The sequence below is a fragment of the Herpailurus yagouaroundi genome, unplaced genomic scaffold, assembly GCF_014898765.1.
Source record: "Herpailurus yagouaroundi ecotype Mexico unplaced genomic scaffold, PumYag 198, whole genome shotgun sequence".
NCBI lineage: Eukaryota > Metazoa > Chordata > Mammalia > Carnivora > Felidae > Herpailurus > Herpailurus yagouaroundi.
The window spans coordinates 29,645,956-29,667,307 of NW_024412429.1; the positions used below are offsets into that span (position 1 = coordinate 29,645,956).

Below are 21,352 nucleotides of genomic sequence, written 5' to 3' on the forward strand. Positions count from 1 at the left end.
ATAAATCACGTGCCAGACTAATTTGTTTTGACTGTAAAGATTTATGAGAGCAAAGAGTGATAGGTTAGTGTGATGTCATCGATGTTCTATACTGCTGTGACATTTAGTTCAGTCACTCATCAGCACTCACTTGCAAGACTAATTCTTGTAGATGTGGCCATGAGTGCCCTCATGTGAGTTTTTCAAGGGGCCAGAAAACTGTAACAAGACCTGATGATAAATGACACCTTATCCCTGTCGAGTGGAAAAAAGAGCGTCTGGAGGATTGCCTTAAGCATTGTTATTCATGCCTGCCTGATTTTTACATCTTCATTAATAATTTTCCTGAAGACAGGATAAAAGGATACTTGAGAAATTAGCTTGTGAGACCATATTTAGAGATGAGCACCGGGGAAGTGAAAGGGAACTGAGTGAGCCTGGAGGCTGGCACAGAATAAAAGACAATAGAATACATGATTACAGTCACAACTTTTCGTGGAACAGTCGTTATAAATAAAAGTATATTTTGGCCAGAACTGTGTTAGAAGTAGGAGTACTTCAGTGGATTCCAGACAATAAGAAAAAGGGGGGGGGGGACTAACATTTATGAAGCACCTACTGTGTACTTGCTAGTACAGCATGTACTGGTTTATATGATCTCATTCAATCCTTACATAACTTTCTACTGTTTTTATCATTAACTCACAGATACTAAAATCTCAGGTTTCTCTGAAGGGCTGCACAGCTAGCGAGTGGTTGAAGAAGGCCTTAAACCCAGGCCTGCCAGATCTCAAGGCTGAAGCTTTGCACACACCCCTTGCTGCCTCCCAAGAATTTCCTCTGTGTGGCCATATCCAAGCATTCAGAAACCTGACATTTATAAACTGATGAAGGCCTACAATTATGCTTAATTTTCCACAAGTTACCTATAGTTGCTGCTTTAAGGTCTATGGTTGATGATTTTATTTTGATGTCAGTTTCTAGCCCCACATTGGAATCTTCATGTTTACCTTTAAATTTAGTTTCACTGCGAAAACTCTTGTAGTGGGAACGTTATGAGTTGAGTAGATTGAAGCTGTGTTGGGGGAGAACTCATCTGGCAGCCACTTTTAGCCCTCACGTGTGATGAGACCTGTTGGTCTCATGTTCTTGCAACACGGAGTCACTAATGCCCATCCCTTCCTTTCATTGAAGTGACCCTTTTTCAGTGCTTTATTATCCTTCTTAATTCTAACCTACTTCAATCCGTCCTCCCTACAGCTTCCAGAATGTGACTTGTTCACTGGACAGGTTTTTTTTTTTTTTTTTTCCATCTCCTTAATCATTGGTTGAAATATAAACTAATATTTTTTGACTACCTATTAATATGCCAGGTGCTATGGTGGATACTGACAATGGAAAGATTAATAAGACAAAATTGCTGCCCTCAGGGACCTCACTTAATTTCAGTATGATCATGCCACCTGCTTTCTCCCATGCCCTGCTCTAAATCCTACATGATTCTTTATCAGATAAATTAAGGCTAACTCCTTAGCTCAGCATTCAATGCTATCAGAAAATTGTCCCAGCTGCCATCCTGTTCCTACATGTTTGAGATAATTGAATATCATTACCTCTCCTTTCCTCTAAAGCTCTTACAGTCCAAATAAATGATGCTGTATTAGTAAGATGATAAAGTATTATTGATGTAATTATTAAATTATTAATATATGAGTCTCCTTTCAGCACCTTTTTGTTAAGTTCATGTCTTCCAAGGTGATTTATGATCCTCTAACCCCTCTTTCTCTGTATTGACTTATCAAACTATCACCTGTCTCTCCAAGTCCACTTGAAATACTCCATCCACAAAGCCATTTAGAATTATTCCAGTCAGAGGCAGACTTGCTTTTTCCCTGAGTCATGTAGCTCTTTTTTTTTGGCATTCCTCAAGTCCCGAGTCCTGCTAGACTCAGTGCCATAGATGTATGTCAGAGTTACTCATGCACTTACCAGATTATAAGCTACATGTGAGTAGAAAGTCTGTCTTGTTCCTTTTGTATCCAGTCCACTCTAAGCCTTGCACAGAGAAAGTGCTTTCTATTAATTTACAAAATACATTCTTGGACAAATTACTTGATTTCATTCAATAAATACATTGAGCACTTACTATGTTCTAGGCACTGAGTACATCAACAAACAAAACAGACAGAGAAATAGTGGTGGCAGGGATGGGGAGAGGCAGATAATAAACAACAATTTACTATTAGAAGATAGTAAATGCATGGAAAGGAGAAAAGATGAGCAGGCTAGTAGAAATTTGAGAGCCTTTGAGGGTGGGGCTCATAAGGTAGTTGGGTAAGAGGTAAGATTTGAACAAAGGCTTGAAGGTAAGAGAGAGTGTGAGAGAGAAAGTATTAGGATAAGAAGTCGGACAATGAGAGACCAGATCATGCATGGCCTTCTGGCCGTTGTAAGGATTTTGGTTTTTACTCTGAGAGAGATAAGGGGCCACTGCAAGGGGAAGGAAATTATGTAAAATTTAAATAAGATCACTTAGGAAACGGGAACCCTCTTGCACTGTTGGTGGGAATGCATATTGGTGCAGCCACTCTGGAAAACTGTGTGGAGGTTCCTCAAAAAATTAAAAATAGACCTACCCTATGACCCAGCAATAGCACTGCTAGGAATTTACCCAAGGGATACAGAAGTACTGATGCCTAGGGGCACTTGTACCCCAATGTTCATAGCAACACTCTCAACAATAGCCAAATTATGGAAAGAGCCTAAATGTCCATCAACTGATGAATGGATAAAGAAATTGTGGTTTATATACACAATGGAGTACTACGTGGCAATGAGAAAGAATGAAATATGGCCCTTTGTAGCAACGTGGATGGAACTGGAGAGTGTGATGCTAAGTGAAATAAGCCATACAGAGAAAGACAGATACCATATGTTTTCACTCTCAGGTGGATTCTGAGAAACTTAACAGAAACCCATGGGGGAGGGGAAGAAAACAAAAAAAAGAGGTTAGAGTGGGAGAGAGCCAAAGCATAAGAGACTGTTAAAAACTGAGAACAAACTGAGGGTTGATGGGGGGTGGGGGGGGGGGTGATGGGTATTGAGGAGGGCACCTTTTGGGATGAGCACTGGGTGTTGTATGGAAACCAATTTGACAATAAATTTCATATATTGAAAAAAAAAATAAGATCACTTAGGCTGCTATGTTGCAAATGGACTTTGGTGGAAATAAGTGTACCAGCAGGTGTAGCAGGCTATTTGGGGGGTAAAAGCAGTCATCCCGGCAAGAGACAGTGAAGACTTGTCTTGGTGGTTAATCTGGCTCTGCAGGGATGGCTGCAGTATTTTGGGCCTGAACAACTGGAAGGATGGCATTCCCATCACCTGTGGTGGGCAGGCTGTGGGTGGACAGGGTTTACAGGAGTTCAGTGTTGGCCAGGTCAAGTTCGAGATACCTGCTGGACACGTGGGCATTACAGTGGAAATATCTAACAGCCCAAGCAGTGACCAAAACAAGAAAAGGGAAGTAAAATACTCGAATGAGTGTTGCAGTGATTCATGGACTGGAGACGGAATGTCACATAAAAGGAAAGACCATGCCGAGTCATCATTCTGATAGTCTCAGCTTTAAAATCAAGCATCAGGTATAGTGGAGACTACTCAGTGTTTACCCCCTCAATCTGTTTTCTTTTTCTCCTTACTCACAGAGCCTCAGTTTTTTACCTGGTCTCATGGCTGTCTCAAAGATAACATTTTCCAGCCTCCTTTATAATTAGGTGGCATCAGTTGGCTACATTCTGACTCATTAAATGTAAGCAGAAATGTTGTGTGGGATTTCTGGGAAACTTGTTTAAAGGGAACTGACTTCTCTGGCAAAGGCCTCTTTTGTTTTTCCCCATTCTTCCTTCTCACTGTCTGGAACGCAGAAGGGATAGCTAGAGCTCCAGCAGCTCTCTCGGGCAATGATGACAAGTGTCACATCCTCGTGACGGTAACCTACAGAACTAAAAGGACCCTTGGTCCCCTCATCCTTAATTTTGTGAAGCCCCTGTGCCTGCTCTGACCTGCCAACCTCCAGACTTCTTTTATGGAGGATAGAGATAAACTTCTGTCCTTGTTTACATCACTAATGTATCAAGTAATTTAAAGTTAATTTACTACCTTCCATATTACGCTAGAAGAGTTAATGAAAAGCCTTCTCAATGTTTTGACCTATAAGAATGCTTGGTTTTTGTATAAGGGTGATAGCAAAGAATTTTATGAGTCCAAAAAGAGTGTCACCTAACAAAGTCGAAAACGTGTGTGTGTGTGTGTGTGCACCCACCCACCCATACCTGCTCCCCACCTTCCACGCACACTTCTTACTTCTAAGACGAACCACTGCTATCTGCTGGGAAAGACTTTCTTAGTTCTCTAAACAGAACTGACAGCACCCTCTTGCACACCCACCCCAAGCTTATCTCCTGGTGTTCAAGACACTTCATAGCAACTTTGTTCACTGGCTGGCTCCCACATATCAGTGATCTTCACAGGTGTTTGTTCATTTACTCCTGAAAATAACTTTGAAAAACTATGCTCTTTGTGTAGCTTTTAAAATTGGTATCTAAAATCATGGATTCCAGGGTGCCTGGGTGGCTCAGTGGGTTAAGCGTCCGACTTCAGCTCAGGTCATGATCTCGCAGTTTGTGAGTTCGAGCCCCGCATTGGGCTCTATGCTGACCGCTCAGAGCCTGGAGCCTGCTTCAGATTCTGTGTCTCCCCCTCTCTCTGCCTTTCCCCTGCTCTCTCTCTCTCAAAAAGGAATAAACATTAAAAAAATTTTTAAATCATAGACTTCAATGGTAACACAAGATATAATGCTCTGCATATTTGCAACTACTGGTGTTTTAATATAAAATCATCGTATCACTCTTTTCTGTATTAAATATAGCTAAGGAAATCTAAATACCAAAGGCATTTAATCCTCATTTATCACCTGTTGAAAAAAACCACATATGAATAATTTATTCTTTGAGTTAGAATTTTAAATGGATTCTTTTCCTTCTAGAACTTATATTTCCATTCTATTTCCCCATAGAATTTTATTTTAATGAAATATATTTTTGTGTGTGAAATTCTTTTATTGTCACCTGATCATATTTCTCTGCAACAGAAATAAGTACACATATGGAAATTTTAATTTAAAAAGTATTTCTAACATCAGGCTCTCAGTAGGAAATATTTTTCCAGCTTTGAGTTTACAATGCAATTGTTATTATTGATCAAAATACATGCATGTTGCAAATTTGGAAAAAAAAATTGTGGCTAGGAACAAAACTTTTCTGGCAATACATCTATTTATGAGATGGTTGGGAGAGTGATAATCTCTCAACTGTAGGAGACTTCCTTTAATATTTTTAGTTGCTCCTTTGTTGGGACAAGGTACAATATGGGTGCAATCAGGCAATATGCAATATGTGGGGTGGGTGAGAGATGGGCTCTTCTTTTGTAAAGTGAGAAGAGCAGAAATACAGAAGTGGCTTGACTGGTCTGCAAGCACAGTCCAGGCAGGTCAGTGTAAGGACCTTAAGATGCATTCTGTTACCCCTCTTCCTGCCTGTGTGCCCCCATGGAAAGGCTTTGTGTATTCCCCTGGGCACACAGGCCTAGTCTGAAAACTGCTGCCATACATGATTGCCATTGAGAACAGGGAGCATATCTTATTTATATCCGTGCCCTGCTGTGTGGCACAGTGCCAATTAAACAAGTCAATCTTTGTTGAGTGGATATAGTAATTAATTTCTGAAACCTTAAAGTTTGGTAGCTACAAAAGCTTAAATAACTGTTACAAGAAAAGAGTCCTGTTAATTTTTTTTTTAGTCAGTATCTGAAAGAAGCCAGACTTGGGGTCTTCTGATGGGAAATCCTTATACTGAGGTGAAAGTCAAAGAGATTTTTAGAATTATTACAGCGATGGGCTCTTTCCCACTACTCATTCGTAGATATCCAGGATCAGATATACTCCAGAAGTAACATATATCAGATGGCATTTGTCAATTCCAAGGTAAACAAATCAGAAAATCATCATAAATAATTTTTCATTCAATCCTTTTCATTCTTCACATGATAAGAACTTAAATGATCAATAGGAAGTGAAGTGTGGAAGTGTGTGTCTTGATTTTGTGGTCTCCCTGTCTGAGTGTTATTGACTCTGCTTGTCAGATTTCCACTCTGGGTCTCTGCATGTACTTGCTGTTGCCAATATTTCTGATCTCTCAGTGTTACTCGGGTTCTGTCTTTGTTCCTGCATGGATCCAATCTGTCCATCCATCCATCCATCCATCCATCCTTCTGCTTACTCATCCAGCAAACCTCCTACCACCCAACAAATATTCACTGAACACCAGGACTGTGCCAGATGCTGAGAATACAGCAGGGAATGAGGTAGGTTTCCAGAAGCTTTCAGACAATTTGGGGGGGTTGGGGGTGGGGAATGTGGACTTCCAACCAGGCAATGGCAATTTAGAGACATGAACGCTGTGATAAGGTAAGTGATGAAGGACTTTGAACTCTTACAGGAAAAGCATGGGAAATGGGCTTTTATTTATTTACTTTTTTGAGAGAGAGTGAGAGAGCATGAGCAAGGGAGGGGCAGAGGGAGAAAGAGAGAGAGAGACCCTCTTAAGCAAATGCAGAGCCCAATGCAGGGCTCGATCCTATGACCATGAAGTCAAGAGTAGGATGCTTAACTGGCTGAGACACCCAGGCACCCCAAAAATGGGCTTTTAAAGAAAAAGAAAGCTTTTGGGAAAAAGATATGTTCAAATTGAGCTCAAACGGATGAGTGAGAGAGGAATCAGAAAGTACAGTCAGTGGAGAGGAATACATTTCATTAAAATCAGCACAAGGAAGAGCATGTGTGTGAAAACCTGTAAGCAAGAGGGATACTTCCTTCCCTGTTTTATTTTTTTATCACTAAGAATGATCACTTTTAACCTATTACAAATTTTACTCAGTTATTGTGTTTCCCCTAGTAGAAAGCAGGGGTTTTTATTTGTTTTGTTCATCTTCTACATTCCCAGCACCTGGTGTGTATTAAGCACTCAATGAATATTTGTTGAATGAATAAAAGAGTGAGTGATATGTTTGGGAATCTAAAAGTAGTTCGGACTGGATGATGCACAGAGGCCTAGTTGAGTAATAGCAGGAAAAGAAGCTGGAAAGCGTAACAGGGCCAGATCACAATAGGGTTTGCAAATCGTGTTAGGATCCTTGGACTCAATCCTGAGGGAAATGGGGTTTTAAGCAGTCACCCGTGGGGTCAGACTTGAGTTTCAGGAGACTCATCCTGGCTGCACAGCAGAAGGAGTTGGAGCCAGGCCAGGCTGTGTGTGGACAAGGAGATAATGTTGGTGCAATGCACTCAGGGGAGAGGCTGCAGTGAGCAGGTGCGGACATCCCGGTGCTTCATAGGAAGCGGCCAGATATCTGTGTCCTCGCTAACAGGAGGATGGCTCAGTGACCATAGGCTCACCTGGCCTTCACAGTGGCTCAAAGACTAGGAGTAGCAAAGGGTAGACTGAAAAAAGAAGAAAATAATCTGAAATGCTGGTGAAGATCTGAACACAGGATGAAATGATGCAACTTGAGTATCTGCTGAAATCCCTGCCCTGTTTGGAGGCCTGCATCAGGGACCACATCAGCTCAGCAGTGTTGCACCATCTCCACGACAGTGTGCTCTCGTGTCCCTAACTCTTCATATTTGTAATTTCAAAGACGATCGTCAGCTTAGAGTTGAAAGAGTATATAGCTAACTTTGTAGGTAACAAAGCATATTGGAAATAACAAGGCTTATTAGAATTTTAATTCGGAAAAATAAAACTCTTAAAACCCGTATGGCAAAACCTGTATTTCCCTTTTTGCGGAATTGTCAAGATATCGTCCACCCTAAGAAGAAAACAATCTTTTTGTTCCTGAATAGCTTCACATCTGGCATTTAATAAACCACCAACCCAGGTTTTCAAATTAAATCAAGAGTCTGTTCGTCAAAGAGAATCTGGCAGAGCAGATTTGCTATCCTACAAGGCGGCTTTAAACTGCCCCCCCCTCCCCCCACCATTCATCACTTTCTTTGACTAAAATCTGTTGATAAGCTGAGAGGTCTGGTGTACCATAGGAATCAGAGTGAATGACACCTTTTAAAACAGAGGACACAGGAAGAAAAACAACAATAGGAACATCGCCTATGTCTTCATTTTTAATTGCTCATGAACCAGAGAAGCAAGACTCTAGGAGATCACGGAGATGCTGAGCTCTTCCTTAACAAGCCAGGTGGTCTCCTTGAATCCTAAAGACCGTGGCCCTTGGAAAAGCTGTAGCACTGCCATATTTACTGCCTGTTGCAAGAAATCTTTTTCTTGGTCAATCTGCATCTTCCCAAAACACTGCTCTGAGACCAAGGGAACTGGACATTAAGTACTGTCCTGTGGGGCAGGCCTGTGTTCAGATGAGGGCCACGGACAAGCAACATGCCAGTTACCTCACTGTGAACAGCAGAAACTTTATGAAATAGAAGATCTAATTTAAGCTTCCTTCCTACAATTTTCACACTACTTGCCAAAAACACCTTTCAGACAGCAGAAATTGTGAGGTTATGTATAATATTGGCAGTTGCTTATTTGAGTAGTGGTCATAGGACCATGTGGCAGGCTCTGTCAACTTCATATTTATGGCTCAGAGTCATTAAGAGTAAAAAGTGGTGAAAAATGCTGACCTGCTCTTAGTGCTTGCGATAAGGAGCTAAGAAAAATGATTATAAACTTCTGCAAGACAGTATAGAATGTAATATTATGAAACATTATATTAGGCTATAAGGAACAATTAATTATTAATTATTTTATTCATTAAGTTGTTCTGTCAGTAGTTAGTTGGCCTCTTCTCGAAAGAAATTAAACTTGAAATTGAGCTGCAAGTGATTCCTTCTGCAATTGTAATAGCCAATATCTTATCTGATTCAATGCTTACTTTGCTCAATTGCTGAGCAATTGTGTGTTGGGGACTTGCAGGGTGGAGGGACACAAGATAAATGCTTAGTTCAATCTCTCACATGTTCCTTTCTCAATCCACCATGGACAACTGGATGGCTTCCAGTCTGATGAGAGAGGTGCCAGGTGGAAGTGCCTTTATCACTTTCATGTTGAAGTTGGGTTGGCAATTCAGCAAATGAGTCCGGTCCAGATAGCAGACAATGGGAGGGAGCCCTCTGACCTGGCCTTCACTCCAGCTGCCCTGGCTCTCTCTTTATCTCGGGGCAGAAGCACAGGCTGGGAGTTATGCAATGATCTTATTTATTAGAACTAAAAGAGCACAGCCAACAAGAGGAGGGAGAGGAAGCTCTCTTCTATTTTATCTCATTTATAGTAAGGCTAGATTGTAGCAAAGTCACGCACAGGGTGTTCTCAACCCACATAATTCCTGGCACATCTTCTCTACTGGATTCTCATTAACCAAATGTGTGTGTGTGTGGGTGTGTATAATTTTTGTGTGTGTGTATATATTCACAATATATTGTGTAATATATATAGTGTATATACATATTTATAATACATTGTGTAATATATATAGTATATAGACATATTTTTTACTCTTTACCATGGTTCTTAATATTTTCAGAATCTATAATTCATTTTAAAATATGAGTGTAAGTTAGGGATCCTTACCCTAGAAAGACTTGCATAGGTATATCCTCTGGAAATCTGCACACAGTTTCCTAAAAGGTTCTTGGTAGGCTGAAAGTCTACATTTGCAAAGATTTTAAATATCACGTGTTGTTAATGGTCTTGCTCAGTTTATGTGTTATGTGGCACACTCTTTTTTTCTTGAAATTGAAAACCTGAAGTTATGCCAAGTTGCTCTGCAACCTGGTGCAGAGAAGAGATTTTCTGACCCACGTCATGTTCTGTACAGCTAATGTACAGTTTCTATGAAAGAGAGAATATACACTTAATGAAAATATACCCAAGACACTGCTGTGAGAGCAGGGATGGTTTATGGCAGGACGATGCCCAGCTAACGGCCACAGACACAGTCTGTTTTTGGTTATTCTAGGGTTGTGGGTTTTAATCCGCAAAGTACCCCAGCTCATGCTGCCTCTAGGGTGCCCTTCTCAGCTCTGCTACTCAAAATGCTACATGCCACGGCTCAGTTTACCATTCTTTCTCCACCCGAGCCCTCTGCGGAATCCCTTTCTGTCTTTGCATCCCACTTTGTAGCTACACACCATCGGGAAGAGTACTTCCCAAAGTCCCTCCCACTTGAAGCCACTTGGCTCTAACCCTTCTGTCTCCCTCACTGCAATAGGAAAACCTGGTGGAGAGCTCTAGTGTCCTACCCACAGAAAGGAGGTGATCAATGTGAATTTTAGAGACAGTATGTATAATGCTTAGTCACTTTGGCTCTGGAGACAAAAGACTTATTCCAGCTTTGCCATTAATTAGCTATTTATTTTCAGGAAAAACACTTGAATTTCCTAAGTATCACTTCTCCTCTTTCTGAATAATAGGTATGATAATAGTATCCACTTAACTGGACCATTGTGCAGAGTAAATAATATAATTCATAAAAAGCGTTTAGCACAGTTTTTGAACCATAGTAAGCATTGAACAAAGGTTAGTTATATAATTTGTTGAACTGTATTGGACGTAGAATTTTCATTACCTTTTTGAAATTCCCTCTGATAGTTAATAAATAATGGTATATAGCCAAATATAAAAGGCATCAGCAATTTTGGGGGCAGAATTGAAATCTCATAATATTTTCAGGTCCTCTTAGCAATTTTTACTTTTAATATGTTAGCTCCCAATTTGGCTAATAAAAATTTCAGCTTTTATCCTTGTCGGCTCTAAGATAGTAGACATTATGCTGATGATACTGTGCGATCCTGGTTTGCCTTTAACACTATTTTTACAACCTGAAGACCAGAATCTCTATCTAGCTTCCAAGAGATCCTAACACCAGTTGAGCAGGATACTGATGAAGACAATATCTCGTATATGGTTTTCAAGTCCTATATCCCAACTTCTTTTTAGTTATTATGAAAAGGATCCTTGTCTTTCCTATCAAGGATCAGGCCAGACAATTCAGATGGACAAATTTACTGCTAGAAAAAATACTGGCTCGCTTTATTATAGTAACATTTTGGATACAAAGAACAGAGCCAGTATTTATTCTTTCAAGACTTAAAAAAATTATATCTATACATATACCTTTAGCTAAGGCCCCAAAACTTTCAAACTGAGATTAAGTCTTCTCAGATTTTGCACATTTTGAACATCTGAGTTTGAACAAATGTTTGAGGGCAGAGATTACATTTTATCCATCATTGTACTCCTAGATCTTAGTGTATCATATGACATATGCAATAAGTAGCTGCTGATTAAAAACACACAAGACTATATGTTGCATTGAAAAGGCTGAAGAATTTGGTTGTACTGGAATGTTTATCTTTAACAAAGAGATTAAAATAAAAACTATTAAAAGTTATCTGCACTTGAAACGTTTGGATAAGAAATTCATTTTTTTGAGAACAATTTTAATATCTGAACAAGATAGACTAGTGTTTTTATTTTGAGAATAATTTTTTGTTAATTAGCAATGAGTACTTAATTCTCATGAAATTCTACAACTACTTTCTTGTTTTTAACATCTGGCGTATTTCTTTTTAACTTCCTGCTTAAAAGTGAATTCATTACAGGTTTTATATATATTACATGTCAAAGTACAGTTTTACGACTCTCATTTTATGTACAAATCAGTCAGTAGCAGCTGATACTCTCATTGATTGATTGATTTTGAGAGAGAAAGAGAGAGAGAAAGAGAGAGAGAGAGAGAGAGAGCACATAAGGGCGAGAGCAGGGAGAGGTAGAGAGGGAGAGACAGAATCCCAAGTGGGTTCCATGCCGTTAGTGCAGAGCCCGACTTGGGGCTCTATCTCACAAATCGTGAGATCATGACTTGAGCCAAAATCAAGAGTCAGAAGTTTAACTTACTGAGCCTTCCAAGTGCCCCACAGCTGATACTCTCTTAAACTTCACTGACATAATTTATATGGTGATGAGAAACTAGAATTATGTAAGCATTTACTTTATATGGGAATGGATCAAGTAGCCAATTTTGTTGATTGATTTCCTTTGTCTAATAAAACACATTTGAAAAAACCAGAATTGACAGGAATAGAAAATCCATCTGGGGGCTTTCAGTCCCATTATTCAGGTCTATGTTTTTCTAAGTAACAAATTTAGCTTGTGAGATGCTTTAGAAAGTTTAGCTTTATTTTTTATTTTTCTTTGTTTAATTTATAGCTCATCAACAAAATCTTTCTTAGTTCTGTCATCCTGTCCCCTCAATATGGTTACATCTATCCAGGCTCCGGGTGCTGGCTGGCCACTTGGATCCATAAACCTTGGAATGCCAGTTCCTACTGATGTTAAAAGCTAATCAATTGGATGGAGAAAGGCTTTTTTTTTTTTTTTTTTTCCTTTTTTTCAAGTTCCACTTGTGCTTTATAGGGATCTGTCAGGAATTTTTCAGCACTGTGTTTTTTCAAAAGATCTACTAAAATCGAGATCAATGACTACCTTGTTTGCAATGATTTTGTGACAGACAACCAAAGGTCTCCAAAGACCCATATTAAAAATTCTGGGAGTTATTCATTTATGATTTAAAGTTTACTATTTTAAATAACATCAGAGATAAAAGTTCTCCAGGCCAACCTACTCATACTGCTGACCTATTTTAGAACAACAAAATATGCCTATTGTCTTTGATAACATACTCTGACCTAGAGGCCAGTCAAGTTCAGAAATGCCTTAAAGACATAAATTTGAATTAGGATTGGAGCTGGGAAGTATCGTTTATAGAGGTCCTACAAGGACTGGCTTCAATTGGCCGTTATATATGAGACGGTGTCCAGGGAGACAGATATTCTCACATCTGAGAGGGTAGGCTCAGAGATCCTGTTTTACATTGGACAATTTCATCTACCTTGTGATACCAATTTAATCTACCTTGGGATATCCTAGACCTATTTCAAATCCATGCTCTGTGGCTGTGGTCACTGAGGCTGGCCCTGAAAAAAGGTTAACTCCAAAGATGAGACTCAGGCTCCAGGACTGGGCCTAAGGCAGTTGGCTGAACTGTGCCTCGATGTTGGGTTCCCTTACCTGGTATAGATTGGCGAGATGGTGGTTAGTTTTGATCAAAAATGGCTGGTTCACTCCTGGGTGGTCAACATCGTGTGCTGCTGCAGCCAGCAGTCCAAGCATGATGTCCAGGGGTGTGAGGAAGCTGGCGAGCTGTTAAAAAAATCAAATTGGGAGACTGATTGACGTTTATGCACATAATTTTGCACAGTAGTTTTTAGGCTTTCATCCTGACCTTTACCCTCTTGAAGCAGTCAGTGAGGTGATAGTCACATGGAATTGCAGGGAGGAAAGGACAGCATGGAAGGAAATTAAGCAAGTCAAATCTTTCTGGATCATTCATTCAACTACCCTCCTCTTCCCACTGCCCCTCTCTCTCTCTCTCTCTCTCTTATTTCCTGTGCAGGGCTCGATCTCACGAACTGTGAGATCATGACTTGAGCTGAAATCGAGTTGGATGCTTCACTGACTGAGCCACCCAGGCATCCCATCTGTTTCTTTTTGTTGGTGCAGTGGTATTCCTGTTGGCAAGACTGCTCTCTGGTGAGCGGGGAGAAGGCAGAGCCCGAAATCAGCCTTGCTCCTAGAGAAAGCAGTGAATGAAGGAAAAATTTAAAGCCAAAGTAATGGACACGTTAAAAAAAAATCATTTGTGTATTTCAACCATCCACTATATCATTGCCACTGAATATGAAATCAAGAGTGGGCTGATTACAAAATTTGCATATTTCTTCAATGTGTAATAAATAGTGGGGGAATGTGTAAGAATCTTTTTTTTTTTTTTTTTTTTTTTTTGGTTCACTAAGAAACCAAGCAGGAGAATGCAAATCTAGCACTAAATTTAAATATACTACGGTGTGATATATTACAATTTTTGGACAACTTACAGATTAAAAACACAACCTTTAATGGGATATTTTATAAGGATGAGGCATCTACCCACTTTTCTTTTGGGAATGCCTGTCTGGCATCTACATATTTAGTGATTGATATTAAAACTGAACTAAACAGAGACTTGGACTAGGATATCATGTTTGAAAAAAGCTAAAGAAAATTCATCCTGTATGTTCTAGCAACTAAGTTTTATATGGCTAAAAGTGCTTATATTCCAACTAATGAGTATTATTGTTATGTTTTTAGTATTGGATTCGTTTGTTGCATCAGAACATACTTTGAGGGGCGCCTGGGTGGCGCAGTCGGTTAAGCGTCCGACTTCAGCCAGGTCACGATCTCGCGGTCCGTGAGTTCGAGCCCCGCGTCAGGCTCTGGGCTGATGGCTCAGAGCCTGGAGCCTGTTTCTGATTCTGTGTCTCCCTCTCTCTCTGCCCATACCCCGTTCATGCTCTGTCTCTCTCTGTCCCAAAAATAAACGTTGAAAAAAAAAAAAAAAAAAGAACATACTTTGAGATCTTTGAAGTCACAAATTTTCTTGGGCCTGAATCAGGATGCCCCATTGGCCTATAGGAAATGGAGCTTGAGTTTTGAGGAGTTTTGACTCTGTTCATTAATCAAATTAATGAATTAATCTGGGAGATTTTCCCAGAAAAGTTCACTGCTGGTGACATTGGTGGCAAAGGTCCAAGGCAAAATGATTTCTTGAGAGTTTTGAAGATATCTAAGAGGTAGACTGTCACGGAGAGGGTTGTTTTTGTCCTAATGCAGGCTCAAAAATACAGAAATTATGAGAAAAAAAAACTCAGAAAATTTACATTCTCTTTCATATAATTTTCAGAGCTGATACTGGAACTTTAGTAGAAATAATTTGTGTTCATATTGTGAATGATCCATACACAGTTATTCTGATATATTGGGTGATTTGGGGCTTAGCAGGCAGTTTACTTGGCATTTCCAATGCTGAGGCGGTGGCTGAGTCTTGCTTTACCTTGGGTTCCTTCAGGTAGCAGTTCATGGCCTGGGTGACATCGGCTGCATGAACAGCATTGTGATATGGGTTTTGGCTGTGGTAATCTTCTTGAACCATGACTAGGAGGCAAACAGATAACTCAAATCAGCTAGAACCAAAACAGGAAGGGCAGACTAGCTCTGAACTGTTGAGGGTCCCTTTTACTTAAAAAATATCAGTGTCTCCAAAATGTGCAGCCTGGGGATCCTTTAAAAATAAATGTGGTTTGCAAACTTGGCAGCTCTACTGGGCTGTTTTTAGTGAGGAGGAGGGGGAGGGCAGACGGGAGAAAGGCTAAAAGGATTTGTGAGGCCCTTGGGATTCCTCACCACCTTCATAAATCACCCCTTTCTGGCATTCATCAAGGCTTTCATTCATTGGAAAAATAAATATGTAGGAAAAGGACAACTTTATTTCACACTATAGTTTAATTATTTAAGTTTGCTGCCATTTATGAATAATATGTCATAAAAGAGTTTTCCTTTTAAAGAGCATCAGACCCCTGATGTCCAAAGATTGGCTTATCACTTGAACAGTAAACACTGACGAAAACAAATCTGAGGTTACTTCAGACAGAAATTCAAAGTACTGGGTTGACCTAATGGAGAACTTGGTTTTATTTCTATCTTATTTAGATTTAAGTTAGCCTCTCTCATACCCTTCCAATGTAAGGACCAGAGTGCTCTTGGAACCGAGTAGAGACATAAGCAAGGCCATTTTGTTTTGCTAATTACAGAAGCAATTAGTCTGCTTTAGTTAACAGTCAGGGCATGCTTAGGATGCAATATATTTAGTGTGTACAGAATATCCAGATTTGCAAGCGTGGCCATATTTTCTCAGCCCATGCTACGAATTTTGCTCTGAATTCTGGTGTTATTTCTATCATCAAATTTTTACAGTCTTTATGTTACTCTGTGTGCATACACATGTCCAAAGTATCTTGTATTCTCCTTCTTTAGACAAATAAACATTATTTGGCCAGTTTGTGGCCATTACCTTGCCCAAGAAATCTAAACTCAATTAGCCTGAGGTCATTTGTATTTCTGGAACTGAGCCACATTAGAGCTGTTTTCTTTTGTGCCACGTATTACTTATTTTACAGGTTTTAAAAACAATTACATTTAAACTCTGGCTCTATCACTTAGTATTTATGTTGAGCAAATTGCTTAACCATAAGTTTCCTCAGTTTCCTTCTCTATAAAATGGGGACAACCATAGTTCCAATTTCAAAGGGCTGCTCTAAAGATTAAATGTATTAATATATGCGAGTCATTAGAAGGGTTCCCAGCATATTTAAGCACCAGATAGGGCTGGTTGTCATTACTTCTGTTGCTCTCATGTCACTGTTACTTTACTCTGGAGGCATTAAGTCAGCTTCCAAATCCAAAGCATAGCCATAGGGCACATCAAAGGAGCCAGAAACAAGCTAAGTGGCAGCAGGAAGTTATATGGTGATTAAAAATGTGCCCTGGATAATGTGGCAGATAAATAATCATGTGCACAAAGTCCAGTAAGAACTGGGGCTGTTTTTGATAGAGAGTGATGGGGCGGAGTTGAGTGGAAACATGGCAGGCTTTCAAGTCAGACAGACCTGGGCTTGGACTGAGGCTCTGCCAATTACAAGTGTTGACCTTGAGTAAGTTATGAAATGTCTTTCTACTTTTCCTTAACTGTGAGCCAAATGGTGGTGACAACACCCAATTTGCTGAGTTGTTGAAATGGTTAGAGATAATATACTGAGAGCATCTTGCATGTAGGGGGCACTACATAAATGGTAGTTCTTATTATCTAAAAAAAAAAAAAAAAGTCTATTGAAGACTTTCAGCAACTCGTGTCCAGATTGGAATTATTTGAGGCACACATTAACTGGGGTTTTGCTGATATGTAAGCAGATCAGTAATTTCTTTAACAGTTACATGCTCTTGATTGTTTTCTTTATGTAGCTTTTATCTCTTATAAACATGACTAATCAAGTAAATACTGTTTTCCAGGATTTAAGTGGGTAAACCATATTTTAAAATTAAGATGGGATAATTTAAGATTAACTTGAGGTCTTCATCTACCCTGCTATTGTTCTTGCCACTTTACGTTGAAGAATATTATCGACTGCCATAATTCAGGGGAAAGGAGGTAGAATATGGAAATAAAGACTTACCTAAAAACCTGTGCAACGTCACCATATCTAACTTGAAATGGTGAATGAGTCCATGGGTGTTGAAGAGGTGGCAGAGCAGTGTTACCAGGCTGTTTCCTACAGGAAAACAGTCACCTATTTCAACACATTTTTATCACCACTGAACTATCAAGACTGACAAAAGAATCCAAAGTTTCTGTAATGGAAGGTCTCTGATAGGTCTCCTTTTCCCTGTTAGTGTTGAACTCTTTCAAGTATAAAGGATACTATGACTGTGGTTTGATCCTAGGTTGCCTTGTACTGAACAAGTGAAACGAGCTAGCTCAGACCTTCACTCTATACCAAAGGCAATGAAAGCATTAAGAGTTAGAAGGAGTCTGACTATTGTATCAGGGACACACACACGGGTGTGTGTGTGTGCATGTGTGTATGTGTGTGTGTATTTTTTAAAGACACAGTTTAATAGTCACTTGCAATGTGTCTCAAGTTGCTTCCAATTAATTCTTAGAGTCACAGGGGTATCCAAGTCATCGCATTGCTTAATGGCCATTGCTTGTTCTCCCCATTCAAAATCACCCAAGATGAGATGTGACCATGAGATAGTTTACAACTATCAGAGAGGCAAAACTGAAGCAATAGTGACTTGTAAGCATTCAGGAAATATTGTTTCTTTCCTGAATAAAAATGTGTGAATTTATTAAAGAATAATGGGTTTGAATTTTAAAAGCATGATAGAATTTGTGAAAGACTTTGAAATGGACCAAGATGATGACTGGATGTCTTCAGTGGAAAACTAAGTGTTGCCTAGACACACTCTTCCAGGGTGCCTGATCCTGTGCTTCTGCAGCTTCCATTGTCTTTGAGCTATTTCATAACTCTCAAAGCTGTAGGTAACTAACAGCACTGCGAGTGGTTCTTGTCCATATACATGCAAACGAAATCACTTGGGTGAAAATGCAGTAGATTTTCTCTTCCCAGTTTTACAGCTACTTATAAATTCATTTGAGCATTTCTTACTGTTTATATATGTGTTGTCCTCTGAATTTTCCTTGAACTAGCTGTAGCATCTTACTGGATCTCTAACTGAGTTAAATCTTTGACAGGTTAAATTCCCTGAGTTAAATTCTTTGACATAGAATCATTTCTTATTCTATGAGAGTCATGATTATACTCTCTTTTGAACAAATATCATTGAACAAATCCTTTCATTCACAGTTGATTTCATCTACTGGCACCGACTTCTCAGTTGATTTGAGCAAAGTGAAATATAAGATTGTGGGGTCCATCCTTATATGGCTAGTTAGTTTTCCACAGTGTGAAGCTCGGCTTCATGGGCTTAGGCTGTATCTCTCAACTGTATGTTATTTGTCAAGTAACGGAATGGTGAGAAAACCATCTGTAATGACTTAAAGTACAAGCCTGGTCGATGGTGGAGCATGTGAAGGTCAGCATCAGATAGGATTCCTTTCATTGGCTTTCTAGGCCTATCAGCATTTGTTTAATGGGCAGATGAATGTATAATCAGATTTTATTTTCTTAAGCAATATCTTTATAGGCACCATGATTTTAAAAGTGAAATCAGTGGGAATGTCTATTTTCCCCTTCAGCTGCAACCTACACTTTTACACACTGTCATCAGCTAATGTTTTCCTCCAATGATGCCCAGCCTCTCTGAACAATACTTGCACTGGGGGAGATTCAGCTCACTTAATGAAAATGTACAAATGTCTGCCCTGTAAGAGTCAGGACTGATCAGATGAGCTTTAATGTTTCTGGTTTTCACCCACTAACAATGAACTTCCTCCATCTGGATGTGGCCCAAGTATTCTGCGAGGAAAGAATCTAATCTGTGGTTTCCAAATTCCTTTGGGATCATCAAGGCCAGAAGGAAATGGTCTTAAGATTCTAAGGCCTAATTCAGTCCTTACTTTTCATCTGAATCAATTTTCCCTTGCCCTGGCCCTTCTCGAGTGGCTGCAGACGTATGAAAATGGAAAAAGAAGGAAAAAGAATAACAGTGTCTGAAAATAGAATTCTTTTGGGTGACTTACCATTTGTCAAGCGATCAAATAAGAAAATGTCAAAATCCCACATTCCCACTTTGGAGAGCATATGCTGAAAAGGCAAACAAAAAACAGCACTCCAATGAATCATAACGGAGACTTAAACATTTACTTTCAGACAATGAATTAAACAATTGAGAAGTTGAAGATAGTAGCACACTGCTGTCTGGTCTGTGGGAAAACAAACCTTACTCTAGGTACTAACAACAACAGTGTAAAAGGGACAGGCTCTGGAATCAAACTGGCTGGTTCAGTGTTAGCTGTATCTCTTACTGGCTGTGGGAACTTCGCTAGTTCCTTAACCTCTCTGTACCTCAGATTCCTATATGAAAAATATGGCTGATAATATTGCCTACCTCAGAGGATTTTTGTGTGTATTAAATAAGGTAGTGTATGTAGAGTGCTTAGAATAGTATTTGTACATAAGCAGCACACATGAAATTTGCTATCTGTTAAAATTGTAGTTCAGTAAAGTCTCTACATCACAAACTACTATATACTTGAGAATGTTTACATCAAATTAAAAAAAAAATGAAGTAAAAATGATTGCTGAGCACATTATTCTGCTCAATGTGGAGCAAATGCGAAATGAACCACTCTAATACACTCTAACAGATAGGAAACTGGAGTGGGCAAATGCAAATACTGGATAATTTAAAGACCTACTGTCCAATGTAGACTTATCATCCTATTTTTCTTTTTTAAATACCCCATGCTTAGATGGTTTTTAACTCTCAGATGCAAAGCTGTGGTTGCTGATTCTATTCTCACTATGGCTTCTGCGATTGACCTTCCTCTCTCCTCTCAAAGCCACCACTTCCAGTAAGGACAAGCTCACTCTCCTGCCACTACAGGTCTTCCCTGCATCTTCCAATAAAGTCCAAAGGTCTTGTCATGGACCTTCACAACATTATCAGAAAAATGAAAGAATAATAGGCTATCTGTGAGATTTAGAGTGGCTGAGCATTTTACCCAAGTCAAATACTAAAGGCAGGACCAGGACTTGATCCCTGATATCTTCTTGACTTGTGACCCACAGTTCTTTCTACATGTCTGTGTCACCTCTCTTGAGGGGTGGTTGCTCAGCGGGGGAGGGGGGCACGAGAGTGCTCTGTCATTGATGCCCCAGTGCTGGGATCTCAGGCTTGTTCTTCTTTCTCCAATCAACCAACCAACCAACCAACCAACCAGACATTCACTCAATTTCAAGACTTAAGTTGTTAGAAGGAGTGATTTCCACCCCCACCTTTTTTAGATCTAATGTTGGGAATTAGTTCTTCTGATATTACTTGCTGCTTAGTCATTAATGCTATATATTAATAGTATATATTTCTTAATAGTATATAGATAGCATATTACATAGCATATAAACTCTAAGACACTACTTCTGACTTTGTTTAAACTATGTTATTTTATCTTGAAATTTAAACTCCTTTGACAGTTTAGGCTAGAGATAACTTGTTAACTTTTTTTTTTTTTTGATAGTCACATGTTAGTTTCAACCCTTGATCAATGAATGGTAAAAATAATTGTAAAATTAGTGAAAATTATTTAAATGAAATAAAAATTATACAAAGGACAATGCACTGTAGTGCATTACACTACATACATTACTACTATAATGCACTTACAATAGATGTAAGTGGAATTAAGAGTTGGTAATTACTGGGGGCGCCTTGGTGGCTCAGTTGGTTAAGCACCGGACTCTTGATTTCCACTTTTCCACTCAGGTCATGGTCTCATGGTTTGGGAGATCAAGCCCCGCATCAGGCTCCATGCTGACAGAGTGAAGCCTAGTTGGTCTCTCTCTCTGTGCTCCTCCCTCACTCTCTCTCCCTCTCTCTCTCAAACAAATAAATAAGCATTAAAAAAAAAAGGAGTTGGTAATTATTGGGTTAATTTCAGTGTAGCTATTACAAGGAGATAATTCAATGGGCTTAAAGATTTAGTTATTCTCTCAGTGGTAATCCGTCAGTTCAAAATTTTACTTACTGTTATGCACAATGTTTTGCCCACTTGTAAAAATGAAAATAGCTAGCATGTGCTAGGCATGAATATATAAAACATGTAAACATGCTTTACCTCATTTAATCTC

General features: G+C 39.3%; 1 protein-coding gene across 3 annotated transcripts in view; it reads right to left on the reverse strand.

Annotated features, from left to right (window-relative positions):
- Nucleotides 1-21,352, reverse strand: part of PDE7B (phosphodiesterase 7B) — a 320,081-nt gene that overhangs the window by 19,720 nt on the left and 279,009 nt on the right. For all 3 annotated transcript variants that reach the window (XM_040449102.1, XM_040449103.1, XM_040449104.1), the window contains 4 exons: nt 19,246-19,309; nt 17,216-17,311; nt 15,040-15,140; nt 13,179-13,310 (listed from right to left, as the gene is read on the reverse strand). In XM_040449102.1, coding sequence (XP_040305036.1) covers nt 13,179-13,310; nt 15,040-15,140; nt 17,216-17,311; nt 19,246-19,309 — 393 coding nt within the window. The remainder of the gene's footprint in view (nt 1-13,178; nt 13,311-15,039; nt 15,141-17,215; nt 17,312-19,245; nt 19,310-21,352) is intronic.